At 47.0% G+C, this 22511-nt stretch overlaps 2 protein-coding genes across 7 annotated transcripts in view; one reads left to right on the top strand and one right to left on the bottom strand.

The window, feature by feature from the left end:
• Window positions 1–303, bottom strand: part of RBM33 (RNA binding motif protein 33) — a 264644-nt gene extending 264341 nt beyond the window's left edge. For all 5 annotated transcript variants that reach the window (XM_073629949.1, XM_073629950.1, XM_073629948.1 and 2 more), the window contains exon 1: window positions 104–303. In XM_073629949.1, the coding sequence (XP_073486050.1) occupies window positions 104–122 (19 nt within the window). In that variant the 5' untranslated portion in view covers window positions 123–303. The remainder of the gene's footprint in view (window positions 1–103) is intronic.
• The window catches only part of CNPY1 (canopy FGF signaling regulator 1), a 248517-nt gene continuing 226296 nt past the window's right edge, over window positions 291–22511 (top strand). The window contains exon 1 of one of the 2 annotated variants that reach the window (XM_073629955.1): window positions 291–412. The gene's annotated coding sequence lies outside the window, so the exon portion shown is untranslated. The remainder of the gene's footprint in view (window positions 413–22511) is intronic. The other variant, XM_073629956.1, reaches the window with a different exon arrangement.

Here is a 22511-nt window from a genome sequence, read left to right on the forward strand (position 1 = left end):
CCCCGGGTAGGCCTCTGTACCCCGGGTAGGCCTCTATCCCAGCTTATAATGGTCCCCCCCCGCCTCCTCATGACAATGCGGCCTAGGCCCGGTCCTCTCATACCTCCTAACATGGCGGCCATGCTGTTTCGGGCTCTCCGTTCTCACATGGGCGAGGTCCGGTCTCTTGCGGTATTCTGAGCTCCAAACGGTCCCGGTACGGCTGGCGATTACAGACAGATACGGTCTCAGCTCATGACAACATGGCCGCCGCTCTCCGGGACCGCACGGCATGCTGGGTAGGCAGGGAAGCCTGGAAGGGGCGGGGCGACGCCGGGGCTGTGCGGCTGAGGTGAGCTTGGCGCGGCTGCGTGTGCCCGCCGGGAGATCGGGAGCGCGCACAGCAGTGGTGGTGATCCCCGGAAAGAGAGCAGTGAGTAGAGCGGGGGAGGGGAGATGGAAGAACGTACTTGGTGTGTACAGACTGGCACCTCATGTGCCCCGCTACATACTATAGAACTACAAGTCCCAGCATTCTGTGCCACCAACCTGTATCCCTCAGAAAAGTCCTATCCAGACAGAGGCTGCTGACCCTTCATATTCACATAGAAAGGCATACAAGTCACACAGAACTGAACTAGAACAAGTTTGGATGTTGCAGAGCTGAGGGGTTGAAGGAAAAGTCTTCTGTGTCCCCACTGGGGAGATTTCCCTTCACTTCCTGTCCCATAGCCACAACAGGAAGTGAGAGGAAAATCTTTAGTTATACCTTCTGACACCCAGATAACCCTTATGTGCGACAGCAAAAGGTTGGGTTATAATGTCCTCAAGCCGAACGCAGGCCGGCGCTACCACTAGGCAACCGCCTACAGCGCCCATACACTGGTGTAACTACTCTCTGTTCTCTGCAGCAAGCAACTAAGTCTCAGCATCAGCAGGCAGCCGCCGCTCCATTCGCATATAGTGTCAGAGGTCAGAGGACTGTGCCTGTGTCCAACTCCTGAATGCAAGCAAGCAAACATTCATTGATGGGCACTAGTGAGGCTGCATTTGATGGGCACTGGTGAGGCTGCTTTTGATGGGCACCAATGAGGCTGCATTTGATGGGCACTGGTGAGGCTGCATTTGATGGGCACTGGTGAGGCTGCATTTGATGGGCACTGGTGAGGCTGCTTTTGATGGGCACCAATGAGGCTGCATTTGATGGGCACCAATGAGGCTGCATTTGATGGGCACCGGTGAGGCTGCATTTGATGGGCACTGGTGAGGCTGCATTTGATGGGCACTGGTGAGGCTGCATTTGATGGGCACTGGTGAGGCTGCATTTGATGGGCACTGGTGAGGCTGCATTTGATGGGCACTGGTGAGGCTGCATTTGATGGGCACTAGTGAGGCTGCATTTGATGGGCATTAGTGAGGCTGCATTTGATGGGCACTAGTGAGGCTGCATTTGATGGGCACTAGTGAGGCTGCATTTGATGGGCACTGGTGAGGCTGTTTTTGATGGGCACTAGTGAGGCTGCATTTGATGGGCACTTCATTAAAAAGGTGGGCTATACATGGGCAGGGCAAAGGGGATGGAGCCAAGGGGGTGGCAAAATGAGGTTTCGCCTAGGGTTTCAAAAATCCTTGCACCAGCCCTGGCCGCACGTATGTGTCACTGAGAGACTGATGTTTCTGTGCTGAGCTGTCCAATGATCGGTATCCAGCGGGACCAACTCCCAATCCTGTGACAGCCCATCACATGATCGCTGTTCCTTCCCGCCCCTGAGCATTCAGAACCTTTTAACCACCACAATTCTGGGCACTTTTACCCCCTCTCTGCCCAGGCCAATTATCAGCTTTCAAGGCTGTCGCACTTTGAATGACAATTGCGCGGTCATGCAACATTGTACCCATATGAAATTTTTATAATTTTTTTTTTTCACACAAATAGAGCTTTCTTTTAGTGGTATCTAATCAGCACTGGGTTTTTTATTATTTGCTAAATAAACGAATAAAGACCGAAAAATGTAAAAAAAAAAAAAATTCCAAACAAATTTTGCAAACAGGTAATTTTTCTCCTTCACTGATGGTCACTGATGAGTGGGCACTGATGGGCACTGGTAGGTGACACTGATGAGGGAGCACTAATAGGTGACACTGATGAGGGGGCACTGATGGGCACTGGTAGGTGACACTGATGAGGGAGCACTAATAGGTGACACTGATGAGGGAGCACTAATAGGTGACACTGATGAGGGGGCACTGGTAGGTGACACTGAGGGGGCACTAATAGGTGACACTGATGAGGGGGCACTGATGGGCACTGGTAGGTGACACTGATGAGGGAGCACTAATAGGTGACACTGATGGTCACTGATAGGCAGCACTGATGGGCACTAATAGGTGACACTGAGGAGGGAGCACTAATAGGTGACACTGAGGAGGGAGCACTAATAGGTGACACTGATGAGGGGGCACTGATGGGCACTGGTAGGTGACACTGATGAGGGAGCACTAATAGGTGACACTGATGAGGGGGCACTGATGGGCACTGGTAGGTGACACTGATGAGGGAGCACTAATAGGTGACACTGATGAGGGGGCACTGATGGGCACTGGTAGGTGACACTGATGAGGGAGCACTAATAGGTGACACTGATGAGGGGGCACTGATGGGCACTGGTAGGTGACACTGATGAGGGAGCACTAATAGGTGACACTGATGAGGGAGCACTAATAGGTGACACTGATGAGGGGGCACTGGTAGGTGACACTGAGGGGGCACTAATAGGTGACACTGATGAGGGGGCACTGATGGGCACTGGTAGGTGACACTGATGAGGGAGCACTAATAGGTGACACTGATGGTCACTGATAGGCAGCACTGATGGGCACTAATAGGTGACACTGAGGAGGGAGCACTAATAGGTGACACTGAGGAGGGAGCACTAATAGGTGACACTGATGAGGGGGCACTGATGGGCACTGGTAGGTGACACTGATGAGGGAGCACTAATAGGTGACACTGATGAGGGGGCACTGATGGGCACTGGTAGGTGACACTGATGAGGGAGCACTAATAGGTGACACTGATGAGGGGGCACTGATGGGCACTGGTAGGTGACACTGATGAGGGAGCACTAATAGGTGACACTGATGGTCACTGATAGGCGGCACTGATGGGCACTAATAGGTGACACTGAGGAGGGAGCACTAATAGGTGACACTGATGGTCACTGATGAGGGGGCACTGATGGGCACTGATAGGCAGCATTGATGGGCACTAATAGGTGACACTGAGGAGGCACTGATTGGCAGCACTGCTGAGTGCTGATAACCGGCTTCTATTTACAACCGTGATCAATTATGATTGGACACAGTTGATCACATGGTAAAGGGCCACTGATTTGCTATTTACCTCAATCTGTGATCAGCAGTGTCCAGAGGACACTGCCATCACAGAGCATGCCGCCCGATCAGGGAACATCGTCATAGGACGGCATCCCAGAGCTAGCCGGCCACGCTGTAGCCATCATTTAGCTATAGTCGGCAAGTGGTTAAAGGGACGCTTGAGTATGCCTGAACTGGTTAAGAGCCTGTTCATACCACATACAGTGCAGTGCTTTTTTTCCTTATCGTCTTTCAGGACAGCACTTGAGAGAGTGACTCCTCCCCTTGCCAACAGGAAACACCTCTTCCACCAAACTTTAAAAGGAGGCTCCTTTCCACACATTGTCAGTTTTTGTGTTTCCTCCGGAGGGAACACTTCGTGGGGAATTCAGGGCTCTCAGGTGCTGTCCTGGGAGCTCAGGTTTCCTGGAAATCGCAGAGGGAAAGGGGAGGAAGGGGGCTGGTGCTTATTTAGCGGTTCCGGTCCGGCGCACTGGCGCTATTGGAGTCCGGAACCGGCGTTTAGCCACACAAAACACAGCAAGCGCTCCTCGATGGAATCGATGGCGGCAGCAAGTGGGACAGGCACAGGCACCAGCAAGGCCCAGGTAAGGGGCAGTTGTATACTGTCCTCCTTGTACTGTGGGGTCTCTCTCTCTCTATCTCTCCCCCCCGGTGGCAGGGGCCTGTCTGGGCACATAAGGCAGTTTAGTTCTTACTGTGCACCTGTGGTGAGCATCCTTGGGTATAGGACAGGTTGTCTCACTGGGATGGTTTCTTCTTTTGTCTCATGGCAGGCCAAGAGCTCTGATCCAGTGGCAAAAAGAAAATGTCCTTCATGTAAATCCAAGCTACCTGAAGGATGGAAGAAGACGTTATGTCAAGCTTGTATTGATTTGCTAGTTAAAGAAGAAGCTTCTTCCGCTTGCAGCGACTTGATTGCATCTGTTAAAAAAGAACTTGATGCGACTATTCAATCATTTCACTCTTCCCTAGCAAACCCATCCCTGAGTCAGCCTACTACCTCACAGTCCTCCCAAGGCTCACTTATAGTCCCGGCGGTGGAGACTGAGGCATCTCCTACCCCAGAGGGACATTCCCCCTCTCAATCTGAGGATTCTGATGAGGGTGAGGAAGGAGAAAATTTACCTTCAAGATTTAAATTGTCTTTAGAACAGGTAGATGGCCTGTTAAAAGCAATCTATACCACACTGGGTCTGGAGGAGGAAAGAAAGGAGTTATCTCTGCATGATAAAATGTATGCAGGGCTTAGCGAGCACAAAAATCGCAATTTCCCAGTGCACTCTGTTATTTCTGAAGCTATTAAGAAAGAGTGGGCAGAGCCAGAGAGAAAGCCTTTCTTTCCCAAAGCCTTAAAAAGGCGTTTTCCTTTTGATGAAGATCCAGCGGCGGTTTGGAACAAAAACCCCAAACTAGATGCCGCGTTTTTCCAGGTCTCGAGGTCTACAGATTTGGCATTCGAGGACATGGGGGTGTTGAGAGATCCCATGGATAAAAGGATGGACCAGGTTCTAAAAAGGGCTTGGCAATCTATCATGGAAAATCTTAAACCTGCTATGGCAACTACAGTGGTATCCAGAAATATGGAGTTCTGGTTAGAGCAACTTAAGGCCCATATCTCAGCAGACTCGCCAAAACAAGAGATTTTGGATTTATTCTCAACTCTGTCAGCCGCTGTCGCATTTATATCTGATGCATCAGCGGAATCAATTAAAATGACAGCTAGATCTGCTGCCCTAGCCAACTCAGCCAGAAGGGCTTTGTGGTTGAAAACTTGGCCGGGGGACGCGGCATCCAAAAACAAGCTGTGTGGGATACCGTTCCTGGGTGACTTGCTTTTTGGGCCTGACTTAGATGCGGTTCTAGATAGAACAGCTGATAAAAAGAAGTCTTTTCCCATCAAAAAGAAAAAACAGCCAGTTAAAAGTTTTTTTTTTCGTTCCCAAGGGGCTCAAGAACAAACCAAACCCCAGGAGAAAAGAAAAAATTGGGCATCGCAGAAGGGAAAGGGAAAAGGAAATGTCCTTTTCCATCCTCCTGCAGCCTCCGGTAAAACGCAATGACTTGTGCGTACCAGTGGGGGGAAGGCTTCAAGGTTTCCTTCCCCTTTGGGCCAGCATGACAGAAAGTCTATATATTTTGGACATGCTGTCCCAAGGTTACAGGATAGAGTTTTCGGATCGCCCGCCAGAAAGATTCTTTGTAACAAACCTACCAAGGGATCTAACAAAGGCTCTGGCCATGAAGGACCTTTTAAGGGATCTGAGGCACCAGAGGGTAGTGATACCAGTATCCCCAGAAGAACAGGGTCAGGGTTTCTATTCACACATCTTTCTGATAAGAAAACCATCCGGAAACTTCCGTCTTATCCTCAACCTAAAACCCCTAAACAAGTCAGTCCTATACAAAAAGTTTTGTATGGACTCAATTTTCACGGTCAGAAACATTCTGACAAAAGATTGTTTTATGGCATCAATCGATCTGAGGGATGCTTATCTTCATATTCCTGTAGCACCTCAGTCCCAGAAGTTCCTGAGGTTTGCGGTGAATATGGGCAAGGAGATTATACATCTTCAGTTCAGGGCCCTTCCCTTCGGCCTGTCGTCAGCTCCTCGTATTTTTACGAAGATAATGGCGGAAGCTCTCGCCCCTCTTCGACTCCATAGGATTGCGGTAATTCCATATCTGGACGACCTCCTCTTTTTTGCCCCATCCAGGGAAAAGTTGCAGGAGGATTTGAACAAATCCCGCAGTCATTTGGAGTCACTAGGGTGGATAGTGAATGTTCAAAAAATCAAATTTCATTCCAGCTCAGCAAGTACTGTTTCTGGGTTATTTGATAGATTCAGTGGAGCAAAAGATTTTTCTCCCAGAAGAGAAAAAGATCAAGGTCCAAAGGGTAATAACGGCACTACAAACAAATCAATTGATTTCAGTCCGAAAGGTTATGTCGGCTCTGGGGACATTAACCTCTTCAATTCCAGCCATCCAATGGGCAAGGCGGCATTTCAGGACTCTCCAGAGGTTCCTTCTAAGGACATGGAACCACAGGACGGAGAGTTTGGATACAAAAGTAAAGATTCCCACCAGAGTCAAACGATTACTTTGGTGGTGGAAAAGTCAGGTGGTACTGCAAAGAGGTCTTCTTTGGTCTTTTCCGACCGGGAAAGTGGTCACAACAGATGCCAGTTTGCAGGGATGGGGGGCCCACATGGGTCAGGCCTTAGCGCAGGGAACATGGTCCCAGTTCGAGGCCCAAAAATCCTCAAATTGGAGAGAGCTGAAGGCAGTTCCCCCAGCATTAGCTTTCTTCTCTCAAAACCTCATAGGTTGCCATGTCCAGATTTTGTCGGACAATGCCACGGCCATAGCCTACCTGAACAAACAGGGAGGCACAAGAAGCAGGGCTCTTCACTTACTGTCAGTAGAGATTCTGGAGTGGGCGGAGAACCACTTACTATCTCTATCCGCAGTCCATCTAAAAGGCACATTGAACGAAGTAGCGGATTATCTGAGCCGACAGAAAGTTCAGGAATCAGAGTGGAGTCTGAACAGGAAGGTGTTTGCATTAATCACCAGTGTTTGGGGCCTTCCGCAGGTAGATCTGTTTGCTTCAAAACAAAACACGCAGCTCCCGAATTTTTTCTCCCTTCAGAGAGACATTTGCTCTCAGGGGATAGATGCTCTGGCACATCCGTGGGATTTTCACCTGGGGTATGCTTTTCCTCCATTCAGGTTAATCCCTCTAGTGTTGAGGAAAATACTGGAAGAGAGAGTATCAATAATTTTGATTACTCCATATTAGCCAAAGAGGGCTTGGTTTTCCACGATTCTTCAGTTGGCAATCAAACCATGTTGGCATCTTCCACTCAGTCAGGATCTGTTGACTCAGGGGCCAGTGCATCATCTAGATGTAGGCAGGTTAAAACTCACGGCCTGGTATCTGAGGAGCAGTTAATGAGAAGCAAAGGCTTTTCTGAACGTTTAACTACGATGTTGCTTTCCAGTAGGAAAAAGGTAACCAGGGATATTTACGCCAAAGTATGGAAAGTCTATGTTTCTTTCTGTCATTCTGAACATGGGGAGGTTAAAGATCTAGTTTCAGTGCTGGAGTTCTTGCAAAACGGTGCAGACAAGAATCTGGCGGTCAGCACTCTTAAGGTGCAGGTGGCCGCCTTTGGGAGTTTATCTGGAGAGATCCTTATCTTCAGAAACTCTGATCATGAGATTTTTCAAAGCACTTTCCAGGTCTAGACCGGTACCGGTGAAGCATTTCCCAAATTGGGATCTCTCGGTGGTTCTGCAAGCTCTGGCAAAAGAACCATTTGAGCCTTTACAGGCCATATCCCTAAAGAATTTAACTTTGAAGACTATTTTTCTGGTCGCAATTGCTTCAGCAAGAAGGATTAGTGAACTGCACGCCCTATCAGTAAAAGAGCCTTTTTTGTCAGTTTTTCCTGATAGAGTGGTCCTTAAAGTAGATCCGGGGTTTTTGCCAAAAGTGGCAAGCTTTAATAACAGGTCTCAGGAGATTACTCTACCAACCTTTTCTGCTAACCCTTCGGGTGCAAAGGAAGAGCAGTTTCACAATTTAGACGTAAGACATATCCTATTACATTATTTGGAAGTAACAGGAGGGTTTAGAGTTTCAGATTCATTATTTGTTCTTTTTTCTGGAAACAAGAAAGGCCAACAAGCATCAAAAGCATCATTGGCTAGATGGCTTAAGACAGCTATTTCTGTAGCCTATTCTCAAATGGGTTTATCTTCCCCGCTGGGAATTAGGGCTCATTCAACAAGAGCCCAGGCCACTACATGGGCAGAAAGAGCTGGTGCCACCCCAGATCAGATTTGTAAGGCGGCTACGTGGTCAAGCTACTTAACGTTTGTCCGTCATTACAGACTGGATCTCCTATCAGCAGGTGATCAGGCTTTTGGCAGAAAGGTTCTGCAGGCTGTGGTCCCTCCCTAGGGGGGTAAGTCTCTATTATCCTCTCAAGTGCTGTCCTGAAAGACGATAAGGGAAAATTCAAGTTAGACTTACCGGTAACTTGTTTTCCTTGAGTCTTTCAGGACAGCAGCATCCCGCCCTATTGTTTTTACATATATATACTGTGACTAATCATATCTCGATTATGTGTTCCAGTTTGGGGCCGGAGGTTCTCTACTACTACTGACAATGTGTGGAAAGGAGCCTCCTTTTAAAGTTTTGTGAAAGAGGTGTTTCCTGTTGGCAAGGGGAGGAGTCACTCTCTCAAGTGCTGTCCTGAAAGACTCAAGGAAAACAAGTTACCGGTAAGTCTAACTTGAATTTTTTTTTTCTGCATCAAAGCATGGAAAGTAGGTTATATGGCTTCCAGTGGCATAGTTCACTACTGAGCAATGCGTTCCAGTGCATTTCAGTTCCAGAAAAAAAATGCTGCTTTTTTCATGCACAGAACTGTACTGGAACGTGGTAAAAAGCATAAAAACGCACCGAAACCCAGTATAGTGAAGAAAAAAAAAAAAAACAGGAGAAAAGAAAAAAATGAATTTAGAATGTATCCAGAAATGCATAAAAAAAGCAACGAAAACGCACCGGAACGCATTAAAAAAAATGTTAAAAAAGGTGCATGCAGAAAAGCATCCGGAACAGATCTGGAGGGTGTTTTTGTGGTGTGAATAGGCACTTAAGGCTAAGTCCACCTTGTGTAAAGAAATAAATGGAAGTGTATAGTTACAGGATAAGAATTGTGCATTTATTTATTTTCCATAGGAGCCTGCACAGCATTGCAGTGGATAATGGATGTACTGCCAGGCTCCTGCAGACTCTTCCTCCAGTTCCCTATTCATAGCAAGGACTGGACTTTCAGTTGGGGAGCTGGAAGAACTGTCAATGGACTATGAGTTCCAAAGGGCGGAGCGAAATGCGTTGGGAGCGTGGCCTGGCTGGATGCACCTGGGTCTGCTTCACGATGTTTATGGATCTTTTCCTTTGACAGTTTTGGAGACCTCACTTATAGAAAGATATTGATAAGAATGAGTCCAGAGACGGATAATAAAAATGATGAAAGGTCTGGAGGATAAAACATATTGAGAGCAACTTCAGGAATTTAATATATACAGTCTGGAGGAAAGAAGGGAAAGGGGAGACATGATTGAAACCTATAAATACATTAAGGGGGTGAATAAGGTTCAGGAGGGCAGTTTTTTCCATATGAAACCAAAATCAAGAACACTGAGACATGACCTCAAACTAACTGGAGGGAAGATCAAAACGTAGAAAGTATTATTTTACTAAAAGGGAATAAACTTCCATCAGCATTAGTGAGACCGTCAACAGTAAATGGCTTCAAACATACTGTAGATCTATACTCAGACAAAAAAGGTAACAGGAAAGAAAAAGTCAAGAACAATAAAAATAAATAAATACATTTAAAAATGGCCAGACTCGATGGACTACTCAGTCTTTTTCTGACATTCGTTTTCTAGGTTTCTATGGCATCTACCGCACTGGTGTTTCACTGAGAACTACAAGTCCTCCTGCTGTGGTACTAGATGGGACTTGTAGCTCATTCATTCATTCACAAATCTCTGTCCACGCAGCCACACCGACAGCTGCTGCAGGGGGAAGTGTTGGGTGTTGGGGGGGGGGGGGGGTTGGAGCCCTACACACTGTCCCAGAAGGGGGCCTTTGGGTTGTAATCTAGAGCAAAAGATGACATTGGCCTTTTAAGCAGTATTAAATCCAAAAGTAAACATTTATATTACGGCTTATCAATGCTTAAATGTGTAGGCTGCATTCGTTTTCTTTTTTCAGTCTTTCTTTCCTTTATTTTTGTCTGTTGATCCAATCAGTAAGTCTATTATTTTGCAACTTTCTTTAACAGACCAATCTGCCCAGCAAAAGTGGCAGTGTTGAAGCAAACCGTTTACCACTGACAGGGGTGCTTACAATAATCGTTTTTTATTCTTTTATGTAAAATCTTTATCCCAAAAGGAAGAAAAGGGTTTGCTGTAACTGCGTAGAAAGTTAGCTGGAGTTTGGGGTAGATTGTGAATCTCACCATCCAGGAGCAAAATTTTGTTTGTGTTTTTTTTCTGACTGGATGGCTGTTAGCTGGGCGGTCTCCCCTTCTGAGGAAGATTTCTGACACCTGACACCTTGATTTCCTGCCATATCTTAGGGGCTTGCCTGTTCTTCTTAATGATGTAATAATTTGTACCCTAATTGCTGAAGGAGTGAACCTCTGAAACCCCAGAGCATATGCCCTGTTCTCCAGGTCATAAATCCAACTCAACAGGGGAAGAAGTCTCAGGACCATAAGAAAAAATGACCCTTCAGTATGGGTAAGGCCAGCCATACACAGAGCAAATTTCTTTGGTTGCAGGAAAGAAATTCACTCGATTTTCCCCCATCAACACAGACAGTGCTAACAGGGGAATCCCCCCTGCCGGGAAATTGTCTTCTGCTGGGGGAAGCCATTCTTGCTGGGAGAAGACCGTGAATATTGTTAGAGGCTATACGACCTGCTAGCGATAATCGCAAAGAGAATCTGGCAGGCTGGTTTTACCCAAGTTGATCGATCAACTTGGTACATTCAGCCCACCCATTAACGTTTCGAATCTCGGCCAATTCAAACTGTGTATGGCTGGCCTAAGCCAAAAGCGGATCTTTTCTATACTCCTTCAGAGTTCATCAATAAAGGTGCTGGGTAAAGCCAAGGTTGAGGTTGGGGGGGGGGGAGCTTTCCAAATATATTTCTTGCTTGGGAAGAAATCTAGTACAGGCCATATATTCTACAAGTGATTTAAAAGAGTCAAAACCTAGAATTTGTATCTCCTCCCCTGTAGACTTTTTTTTTTTTCTGACCAAACCTTCAAAGAATCCAAAGAGCTGCTTTGAATAATAGCATACCGATTTTTGCCCTTCAAAGAGAAGTATGGGTTTGGGGGTTATTGTAGAATCATACGATGCTGCATCTGACCCCCGGCGCCTCTTCACTGAGAACCGAGCCATCGAACACCACCGATGGCTCGGTTCTCTCAGCTCCCCGAGTGAAGAGCTGCTGACTGTCAATCAGCATCTCTTCTGCTCTGCTCCTCCACGCTCACTGGAGCGCTGAGCTGTGGAGAGGCAGGGAGTGTCCGTATAAGCTGCTCGCTGAGATGGCCATCAGTCCAGGCACCTGGTGGATCCAGACTCCCAGAGTGGGGATAACGCAGTACCTGGACTGATCTGTGTGACGTTATCAGAGAGTGATCTTCAGACCGCTCTCTGCTGAAAACGGGCTGGACTTCTCCATTCAGAGCATAATTGCTCCTGTTCAGGAAGGTAGATTTTCCAGGGATTTCATGTTATCCTTGTGTTTCCAGGTGCAAAAACCTGAAGAAGCTGAACAGATTTCTACTTTACAAAAAGTTCAGAATGAAGAACATTGTCAGTCCGCGCGTCCTTCCTCATAGAAGTTTTTATGATCATTCTTGACTTGCAAGACAGTTTTTTTTATCTCAATAAAACCATTCACCTACTCAAGGTTGCAACAGTATTTCATAGGTCCTAGGAAATTTTTCTTCCATCCTTCTGTGTTGATCCTAAGAAGCTACAAGAAGAAAGCTTCCACACTGATTATTGGAGGATGTATTCTCAACTACCTAGAGGCTTCCAAAGATTTGAAAAGATCTAGTCATCTGTTGGTCCTGTTTACAGCTCCAAAAATGCAGGCCTCCAAAGCAACTATTGCTAGATGGATTAGGCAAGCTATTCTGTTAGTTTACAACAGGAATGTCCAGCCTGCGGCCCCCTTCTACCTCCCCACACATAACATATATAGGCTACATTCACACTGGCAGTTCCTCCTGCAGCTCTCAGCAAGTAGGTGCAGCCACTGGCCCCCTCTACTATAATGAGAGGTCGCGGCGACCACACCTATTTGTGGCTCTCTGCACAGCCAGTGATTACCTATGGTGATCTCTGCTGGACGCACTTTGTCTGTGTCCAGCAGCAATCACCGCAGGTAATTGCTGGCTGTGCAGAGAGCCGCGAATAGGTGCGGCCATCGGGGACCTGTTATTAAAGTGAACGGGGCTGGCAGCTGCACCTACTCGCTGAGAGCTATCCTTATTGTTGTTTATCAAAATATCGCACTAGTTGTATGTTGCCCTCTCACTTTTATAATAAAAAAAATTACAAAAAAAAATGGTTTTATTACTCGGGTACATTATCTGTATACAGTATCTCACAAAACTGAGTACACCCCTCACATTTTTGTAAATATTTTATTATATCTTTTCATGTGACAACACTGAAGAAATGACACTTTGCTACAATGCAAAGTAATGAGTGAACAGCTTGTATAACAGTGTATATTTGCTGTTGCCTCAAAAAAAACTCAACACACAGCCATTAACCATTGGGCACTTAAACTCCCTTAATAACCAGACCAATTTTCAGCTTTTGGTGCTCTCACATTTTGAATGACAATTACTCAGTCATGCAACACTGTATCTATATGAAATTTTTTTCCTTTTTTCACACAAATAGAGCTTTCATTTGGTGGTATTTAATCACCTCTGGGTTCTTTATTTTTTGCGCTATAAAAGAAAAAAGACCGAAAAATCTGCATTTTTCTTCGTTTCTGTTATAAAATTTTGCAAATTAGTAATTTTTTTTCATATATTTTGGCCAAAATTTATACCGCTACATATCTTTGGTAAAAATAACCCAAATCGGTGGATATTATTTGATCTTTGTGAAAGTTATAGAGTCCAAAAGCTATGGTGCCAATATCTGAAAACTGATCACACCTGAAGTACTGATGGCCTATCTGATATCTTGAAACCCTAACATGCCAGAAAAGTACAAATACCCCCCCAACTGACCCCTTTTTGGAAAGAAGACATTCCAAGGTATTTAGAAAGATGCATGGTGAGTTTTTTGAAGTTGTCATTTTTTTTCCCACAATTCTTTGCAAAATCAAGTTTTCTCTAGTCATCTTCCAGGACGGCATAACCTGAGAGATGACCGGTCCACCTGACAGGAAACACAATCAACATACAAGGTTAAAAGGCCCCTCCCTTCCCCCTGCACCTCAGTTCTTGATTGTGTTTCCCGGCAGCAAAACGTTTGTTGTTTTTTCTCAGACCTGAAGCTGGTAGCGGATGGTCCCCCGCCCCCGAGGGCTGGACGCCAAAGCCGGGGAGGGTGGCGGGTCCAGCCATGGCCCTGTCCTTCTCAGGGGGCCCCCCCCAATGGCCGGGGGAGAGAGTCTTCTCCGGCAAGGAGCCTCCCGGGTACAGAGGGGTATCCCGGAACTCCTGTGAGCACATACCTCATGCTTTTTCCTTCCACCCACTCAGGTACGGAGGTGATGAAGGAACTGGAGCTCAGGCTGGTGTCTAGGCCGCAGAGGGGGTAGAGGACGCCAGCCAGGTCGGTACCTTGGTGCCTTGTAGGGCTGGTGGAGGTCCAGCCCATAGGGAATGCTGAAGCTCCTGTGTATGGAGCAGGCATCCCAGGGTGGAGTAAGATGGCGGCGTTTCCGGTTCCGGGCGCTGTAACTTCCGACTTCCGGTCTATGCCAAAATGGTGGATTTGGACACTAGAGGCCAAAATCCTCCCTCAGACAGCGGCTCTCCAACAAAATGGCGCCGATCGTCGGTGTATAGGAGACAGACACTCAGCGCTCCAGGGAAAAGCAGGAGGCCTCACGATACTCCTCTCTTGGGGTCGGAAAATCTCGCAAAGCAGCAGATATGAATGGAGAGGAGGTAACAGCTGCAACCTTAGCCCAGGAAGAGGCCAGTGGTGGTGAGTCTTCTTCCGTTTTGAATGTGATGAAGTAAGAGGGGTCTTACCTACACCATGGGGGGGGGGGGGGGGGGAGAGACACACACAGAAAGTCTTAGGAAACTGGTTAAAGTTTGGACTTTGTCTTTTTTGTCTCCCTAGATCCTGGCGGCTTGCTCAGGGGGCTCACAAGATGAAGGGCAAAAATCCCCCTCCTCCCAGGTCAAAAAGATGTGGGAACTGTAATGATAAGCTCCCACAGGACCATGTGAAACCTTTTTGCTATAGGTGCATACAGAAACTGTCTAGTAAGGAAACCTCACAGGTTATGAGGGACTTCCTTGCGGTACAGTCGGAGATGCTTTCTACCATCCAGTCTATTAAGACAGCTATAGCACCTAAAGCGGAGGATAGAGAAATCCTGTCCTCTAGAGAAGGCACTTCCTCTCAGGAAGGTTTTTCAGACAGGGGTCAGAAAACCTCGCAAGGACCCCCTTCCTCTGTCACTTCGGTAGTTGAGGAGTTTGAGGACCCAGAGGAGGACTCATTAGAAGAAGGTGTAGACACAGACGCTGACAGCCAGGATAGTGACAGTCCTAGAGCTAGTAGCCACCTCTTTTCCGTGGAAGACATGGGGCAGTTACTTAGGGCGATCTATGCCTCTGAGAATATCCCACAACCTTCAGTTCAGGCATCGGCCCGGGACAAGATGTACAGGGGTTTGGGAAAGCCTCAGTCCAGGGTGTTCCCAGTTCATCAGGCCCTAAAAGAGGTGATTTTGAGTGGAAAGACCCAGAAAGAAAGGTTCTTAGACTCAAAACTTGGAAGAGAAGGTTTCCTTTTGGGGAGGAAGAAGAGCAGAAATTCTTTAAAACCCCTAAGTTAGACGCAGCTCTGTCGCAGGTTTCTAAAAAATCTGACTTGTCTTTTGAGGATTCAGGGAACCTAAAAGACCAAATGGACAGAAGGGCGGAGGTGTTTTTGCGCAGAGCATGGGATTCCAATGCAGCTGCCATGGCTCCTGCTTTGGCGTCAGCATGCGTGGCAAGAAACGTGGATGCATGGTTAGGCAGACTTTCCAACTATGTTTCTAAAGGCAGTGATTCCAAAGAAATCACAGACTCGTTAGAAATAATAGGTAAGGCTGTGGCATATTTGGCAGATGTGGCTGTGGCGTCTGTCAGGAACACAGCCAAATCTGCGGCCCTCCTTAACTCCGCAAGAAGGGCAGTCTGGGTCAAATCATGGGAAGGGGACCATATGTCTAGATCAAGGCTATGTGGTTTGCCCTTTGAGGGTTCACAACTCTTTGGACCTGGCCTGGATGAGGTGCTGTCAAGGTCAGCAGAAAAGGGAAAAAAGTTCCCGGTTAAAGCTAAAGGAGAAAGGGGCAGGAAGTTTTTTCGTCCCTCCTCTAACCAGGGTCAATTCGAAGGAAAAAAGGATGCGAATAGAAGGTGGGGAAAGGGAAAGAGCACACAAAAAGGTAGTCTGCTCTTTTCTGGACCTAAAGACGCCACCAAGCAGTCTAAGTGACGCCAGCATCAGGGTAGGGGGGAGATTGTCCCACTTTGTCCTTCAGTGGAAGAGGATCTTCGAAAGCCCCTATATCTTGCAGATTGTAACAGAGGGATATTGTCTGGAACTTCTCTCCCCTCCCCCTCAAAACTTTTTTCTGACCCGTCTCCCCAAGGAAACTTCAAAAGCTGCAGGGCTGTTGGACAGCTTGCAGGGATTGGCATTCCAGGAGGTGATCCCCGTTCCACCGGAAGAGCTTTACCAAGGGTTTTACTCCCATGTATTTATCGTTCAAAAACCGTCAGGGAAATTTCGCCTGATATTAAATCTCAGGAAGTTGAACAGGTTTTTGCGACAAAAGAGCTTCCGGATGGAGAGTATATACACGTTGCGCAGGCATCTATTAAGGGGTGCGTTCTTAGCCACGATAGATCTAAGGGATGCTTACCTTCATATCCCGATCACCAGGGAACACCAGTCCCTGCTGAGATTCGCAGTCCTTACCAGCGAAGGGATTCAACATTGGCAATTCCGAGCTCTTCCCTTTGGATTAACTGCAAGCCCAAGGATCTTCACAAAGGTCCTGGCGGAGGTTGTAGCTTACCTACACCTACAGGGGGTGTCCCTTTTACCCTACCTAGACGACCTTTTGGTATACGGGCAATCCCTAGAGCAGGTGGAAGTAGACGTAGGCAGAGTGATTTTCACTCTGGAGTCCTTGGGCTGGATAGTAAACAGAGAGAAATCTTCTCTGGCACCGTCCCAAATAAAAGTGTTCCTGGGATATCTGGTGGATACAGAGGCTCAGAAACTGTTTCTTCCAGAGGAAAAACGGTTAAAGGTGGTTACAGCAGTATCCTCTTTAAAAGAAGCCAGGGAGTGCTCTCGCAGGCATATCATGAGGGTTCTAGGTCTAATGACCTCGTGGTTCCTTGGGCTCAGCTCCACTCCAGGGAGCTGCAGTTCTTCCTTTTGTCCTCCTGGGACAAAAGGAGAGCGTCATTGGATGCAAGGGTGTCTATTCCAACAAGAGTAAGGATCTCCCTAGATTGGTGGCTGGATCAGGACAAGCTCAGGGTGGGTCTACCCTGGGACCAGTGGAATCCCACAAGAATAACTACTGATGCAAGCGCTTGGGGTTGGGGCGCTCACCTGGGGGACATCCAGGCACAGGGGCCTGGACGCCTTCTCAGGCAGGGGCATCCTCCAACCACAGGGAACTCCTGGCGGTGGGCCAGGCGTTAGTATCCTTTGGAGACAGGATTTAGGGCTTAGAGATCCAAGTCCTGTCAGACAATGTGACAATGGTCTCTTACCTGAATCATCAGGGGGGCACCAGAGAAGGGGGATCCCAGGGAGTGGACGCTCTGTCTCAGGACTGGGACTTCCATCTAGCATATGCCTTTCCCCCACTAGTCTTAATACCACGGGTCTTACAAAAATTGGCCCGCTCAGATTGCGGACTGATCCTTATAGCCCCATGGTGGCCAAAAAGGACCTGGTTTGCCACTCTGAAAAAGTGGTCAATTTCTCCTCCGCTCCGTCTTCCAATCAGACGAGATCTTCTCCTACAGGGGCCAGTCCTCCACCCCGACCCGGGATTCCTCAAACTGACGGCATGGTTCTTGAGGAGGAGATCCTTAGGGGCAAGGGGTGCTCTGATAGGGTAATTGAGACCCTCTTGGGCAGCAGGAAGCTGGTCACCAGGAGGATCTACTCCAAGGTGTGGAATTGCTTCTCAGAGTGGTGCCGTGATAAGGAGGTGTCTTACCCTTCAGTACCAGTGGTACTGGAATTTTTGCAAGCAGGGGTGGATCAGGGGATTTCCCCGAACACCTTGAGAGTACAGATAGCAGCGTTATCTGTATTTTTGGATCAGAGGCTCGCACTAGAACCTCTGATTAAGAGATTTCTTCTGGCAAGGGAGAGGGTAACCCCTGTCAGGGTGAATGTATTTCCTCCATGGAATTTATCTCTGGTTTTGGAGGCGCTGAGGAAAGCGCCCTTCGAACCAGCGCAAGAGATTTCAGTTAAGTTTTTGACTCTTAAGTTAGCCATAACCACAGCCAGAAGGGTGAGCGACCTACAGGCCCTGTCAGTTAAGGAGCCTTTTCTGTTGATTCTGGAGGATAGAGTGGTTCTTAGACAGGACCCACTATATCTTCCCAAGGTCGCATCTAAGTTTAATAGATCTCAGGAGATCACTTTACCCTCCTTCTGTGATAATCCAAAAAATTAGAAGGAGAGGAAGTTTAATTTATTAGATGTCAGGAAATGTTTATTGACATATCTAGATAGAGTAAAGGACTACAGAAAGTCGAATCATCTTTTAGTTTTGTTTAGCGGCCCTAGAAAGGGAGGGCAGGCATCTAAATCTACTGTGGCTAGGTGGATTAGGCAGACAATAACATTGGCCTATGAGCAGACCGGTTCCCCAGTACCAGGGAACCTTAAGGCCCACTCAACAAGATCCTTGGTGGCCTCTTGGGCAGAGAGAGCTGGGGCCTCGATAGAACAGGTCTGTTGCACAGCCACTTGGGCGAAGCAGGATACCTTTTTGAAACGCTATAGAGTGAAACTGCTGTCGCCCCAGGATCTGACATTTGGAAGAAAGGTGCTACAAGCGGTGGTCCCGCCCTGAGGTAGGCCTTGAACTCCTTGTCCATCCTCTCAGGTTATGCCGTCCTGGAAAATGACTAGAGAAAATTGACAGTTACTTACCGATAACTGTTTTTCTAGGATATCTTCCAGGACGGCAGGCCTACTTCCCACCCATGTTTTAATATAAGTACTACGGGAAGAGTTTCTCTCTGTCACCCGGATAACCTATTACTTTGGGAGAACTGTGGTGCAGGGGGAAGGGAGGGGCCTTTTAACCTTGTATGTTGATTTTGTTTCCTGTCAGGTGGACCAGTCATCTCTCAGGTTATGCCATCCTGGAAGATATCCTAGAAAAACAGTTATCGGTAAGTAACTGTCAATTTTTTTTTTTTTTTCACAAAATTGTCATATTAGCAGGTTATTTCTCACAAACAGCATATGCATACCACAAATTACACCCCAAAACACATTCTGCTATTACTCCCGAGTATGGCGATACCACATGTGTGAGACTTTTACACAGCGTGGCCACATACAGAGACCCAACATGCAGGGAGCACCTTCAGGCGTTCTGGAGCACCCAGGCCAATTCTGAAATTTCTCTCCTACATATAAAAATCATCATTTATTTGCTAGAAAATTACATAGAACCCAAAACATTATATATGTTTTTTTTGCAAAGACCCTAGAGAATACAATGGCGGTCATTGCAACTTTTTATCTCGCACAGTATTTGCGCAGCAATTTTTCAAACACTTTTTTTTGGAAAAAAAACTGTTTTGTGCTTTTAAAAAAAAAAAAAAACAGTAAAGTTAGCCCAACGTTTTTGCATAATGTGAAAGATGAAGTTACTAGTTACGCCGAGTAAATAGACACCCAACATGTCACCTTTCAAAATTGCACGCGCTTGTGGAATGGCGCCAAACTTTGCTACTTAAAAATCCCCATAGGGCGACGCTTTAAAATTTTTTACTGGTTACATGTTTTGAGTTACAGAGGAGGTCTAGGGACAAAATTATTGCTCTCGCTCTACCGATACCTCACATGTGTGGTTTGAACACCGTTTTTCATATGTGGGTGGGACTTACGTATGCGTTCGCTTCTGCATGTGAGCACACGGGGACAGGGGCGCTTTAAAAACATTTTTTTAATTGTTCTTTTTACTTTATTTATTTTAGTTTGACGCTTTTTTCCAAAAAAGCTTTTTTTTTTTTATCACTTTTATTCCTATTACAAGGAATGTAAACATCCTGTAATAGGAATATGGCATGACAGGTCCTCTTTACAGTGAGATATGGGGTCAGTAAGACCCCACATCTCACCTCTAGGCTGGGAAGCGTGAAATAAAAAAAAAAAAAAAGATCCTGGCTTCGATCGTAGCGGGGAGTCGGTAGAAGCACCGGAGGGTGGCGGGAGGGGGGGGGACGTTCCCTCTTGCCTCCCGTAAGAACGATCAAGCTGCTATGATCATTCTTATGTTGTAGGGAATCGCTGGCTGAAAAAGCTGATATCTGGGTGATGCCTGTAGCTGCACCCATCATTCAGATATCCCCGCACAAACTCAAGGACGTCGTATGACAGCCGGCGGGTGGGAAGTGGTTAAAACGTTTTTTTTTTTTTAACACAAAGTTGTCCATTTAGACAATATTTCTAACACATAGCATGTACATACCAAAAATGACACTCCAAAATAGATTCTCCTACTCCTCCTGAGTACGGCGATACCACATGTGTGAGACTTCCACAGCCTGGCCACATACAGAGGCCGAGCATGGCTGAGTATGGCAGGGTATCGCCGGGTATGGCGGGGTATTGCAGAGTATTGCACAGTATTGTGGGGTATTGCAGAGTATTGCACAGTATTGTGGGGTATTGCAGAGTATTGCAGGGCATTGCAGAGTAGAGCAGGGTATTGCAGAGCATTGAGGGATGGCTGAGCATGGATGGATGGATGGCAGTTATCACAGAGCAGCACTGTGGGCACTACAGATACAGCCCACAGCGCTGCTGCCATCAGATCCCTCCCCCTCCCTTCTCACAGTGTACCGATCGGTACAGAGAGAGGAGGAGAGGAACCGGCGTCATGAGATGCGGAGCGATCACATGGTAAACAGCCGTGATTAGCGGCCATTTACCGCGATCCGTGATCGGCGGTCACGGATGTTCTCGGGTGCACGCCCCGCGCGAGAGCGGAGTTCTGGGAGGACATCACTGTACGGCCTCCCAGAGTTAAGAAACCGCCCTGTAGCCTTCATTTGGCTATTGGCCGGTTGTTAAGTGGTTAATGTCTAAACCATTGGCAACAAAAGCGAGTACACCCCTAAGTGAAACTGTCCGAATTGGGCCCATTTAGCCATTTTCCCTCCCCGGTGTCATGTGACTCATTAGTGTTACAGGGTCTCGGGTGTGAATGGGGAGCAGGTGTGTTAAATTTGGTGTTATCGCTCTCACTCATACTGGTCACTGGCAGTTCAACATGACACCTCATCGCAAAGAACTCTCTGAGGATGTGAAAAAAAGAATTGTTGCTCTACATAAAGATGGCCTAGGCTATAAGAAGATTGCCAAGACCTCGAAACTGAGCTGCAGCACAGTGGCCAAGACCATACAGCAGTTTAACAGGACAGGTTCCACTCAGAACAGGCCTCGCCATGGTTGACCAAAGAAATTGAGTGCACGTGCTCAGCGTCATATCCAGAGGTTGTCTTTGGGAAATAGATATATGAGTGCTGCCAACATTGCTGCAGAAGTTGAAGGGGTGGGGGGGTCAGCCTGTCAGTGCTCAGAACATACGCCGTACACTGCATCAAATTGTTCTGCATGGCTGTCATCCCAAAAGGAAGCCTCTTCTAAAGATGATGCACAAGAAAGCCCGTTTGCTGAAGACAAGCACGATAAGGGCATGGATTACTGGAACCATGTCCTGTGATCTGATGAGACCAAGATAAACTTATTTGGTTCAGATGGTATCAAGCGTGTGTGGTGGCAACCAGGTGAGGAGTATAAAGACAAGTGTGTCTTGCCTACAGTCAAGCATGGTGGCAGGAGTGTCATGGTCTGGGGCTGCATGAGTGCTGCCGGCACTGGGGAGCTACAGTTCATTGAGGGAATCGTGAATGCCAACATGTACTGTGACATACTGAAGCTGAGCCTGATCCCCTTCCTTTGGCGACTGGGGCGCAGGGCAGTATTCCAACATAATGACCCCAAACACACCTCCATGATGACCACTGCCTTGCTAAAGAAGCTGAGGGTAAAGGTGATGGACTGGCCAAGCATGTCTCCAGGCCTAAACCCTATTGAGCATCTGTGGGGCATCCTCAAACAGAAGGTGGAAGAGCACAAGGTCTCTAACATCCACCAGCTCCATGATGTCGTCATGAAGAAGTAGAAGAGGACTCCAGTGGCAACCTGTAAAGCTCTGGTGAACTCCATGCCCAGGAGGGTTAAGGCAGTGCTGGAAAATAATGGTGGCCACTAGGGCTGGGCGATTTTCACAAAAAAAGAAATCTACGATTTTGTTAAAAACTCGATTCACAATTCGAATCAAGTTTTTTTTTTTTTTTTTTTTTTTGGACACCCCGCCCGTCCTGAGGAGCTGTGGGCAGGAGTTTTTAGGCGAGCCGCAGCTTCGGCCTAGTCCGCGGTGTCCGGCCTCGTGGACTAGGCTGAAGCCGCGGCCTCACCTAAAAACTCCTGCCCGCAGCTCCTCAGGACCGGCGCGGTGAAAAAAAAATATCGATTTGCTTAAATTTTGAATCGATTTGACCTCTCAACTCGATTCAAGATTTAAATTGCTTTTTTTCCCCAGCCACACAAAATATTGACACTTTGGGCCCAATTTGGACATTTTCACCTAGGGGTGTACTCACTTTTGTTGCCAGCGGTTTAGACATTAATGGCTGTGTGTTGAGTTATTTTGAGAGGACAGCAAATATATTTTACATTGTATCAAAGTGCCATTTCTTCTTCAGTGTTGTCACATGAAAACATATAATAAAATATTTACAAAAAGGTGAGGGGTGTACTCACTTTTGTGAGATATTGTACGTAATCTTTAACTTGTGACCTGCCCAACTTTTTCTGCTCATCAGCTTTTCTTATTGTTAGTGTATTTTATGTGTGGCCCTAAACAATTCCTCTTCTTCAATTGTGGTCCAGGAAGATCAAAACTAGGGATGCACCAATATCAATGCCGATACCCAGCATTTTCATGAGTACTCGTGAAAATGCTTCCAATACCGAAAAC

This window comes from Aquarana catesbeiana, linkage group LG05 (genome assembly GCF_042186555.1).
Source record: "Aquarana catesbeiana isolate 2022-GZ linkage group LG05, ASM4218655v1, whole genome shotgun sequence".
Classification (NCBI taxonomy): domain Eukaryota; kingdom Metazoa; phylum Chordata; class Amphibia; order Anura; family Ranidae; genus Aquarana; species Aquarana catesbeiana.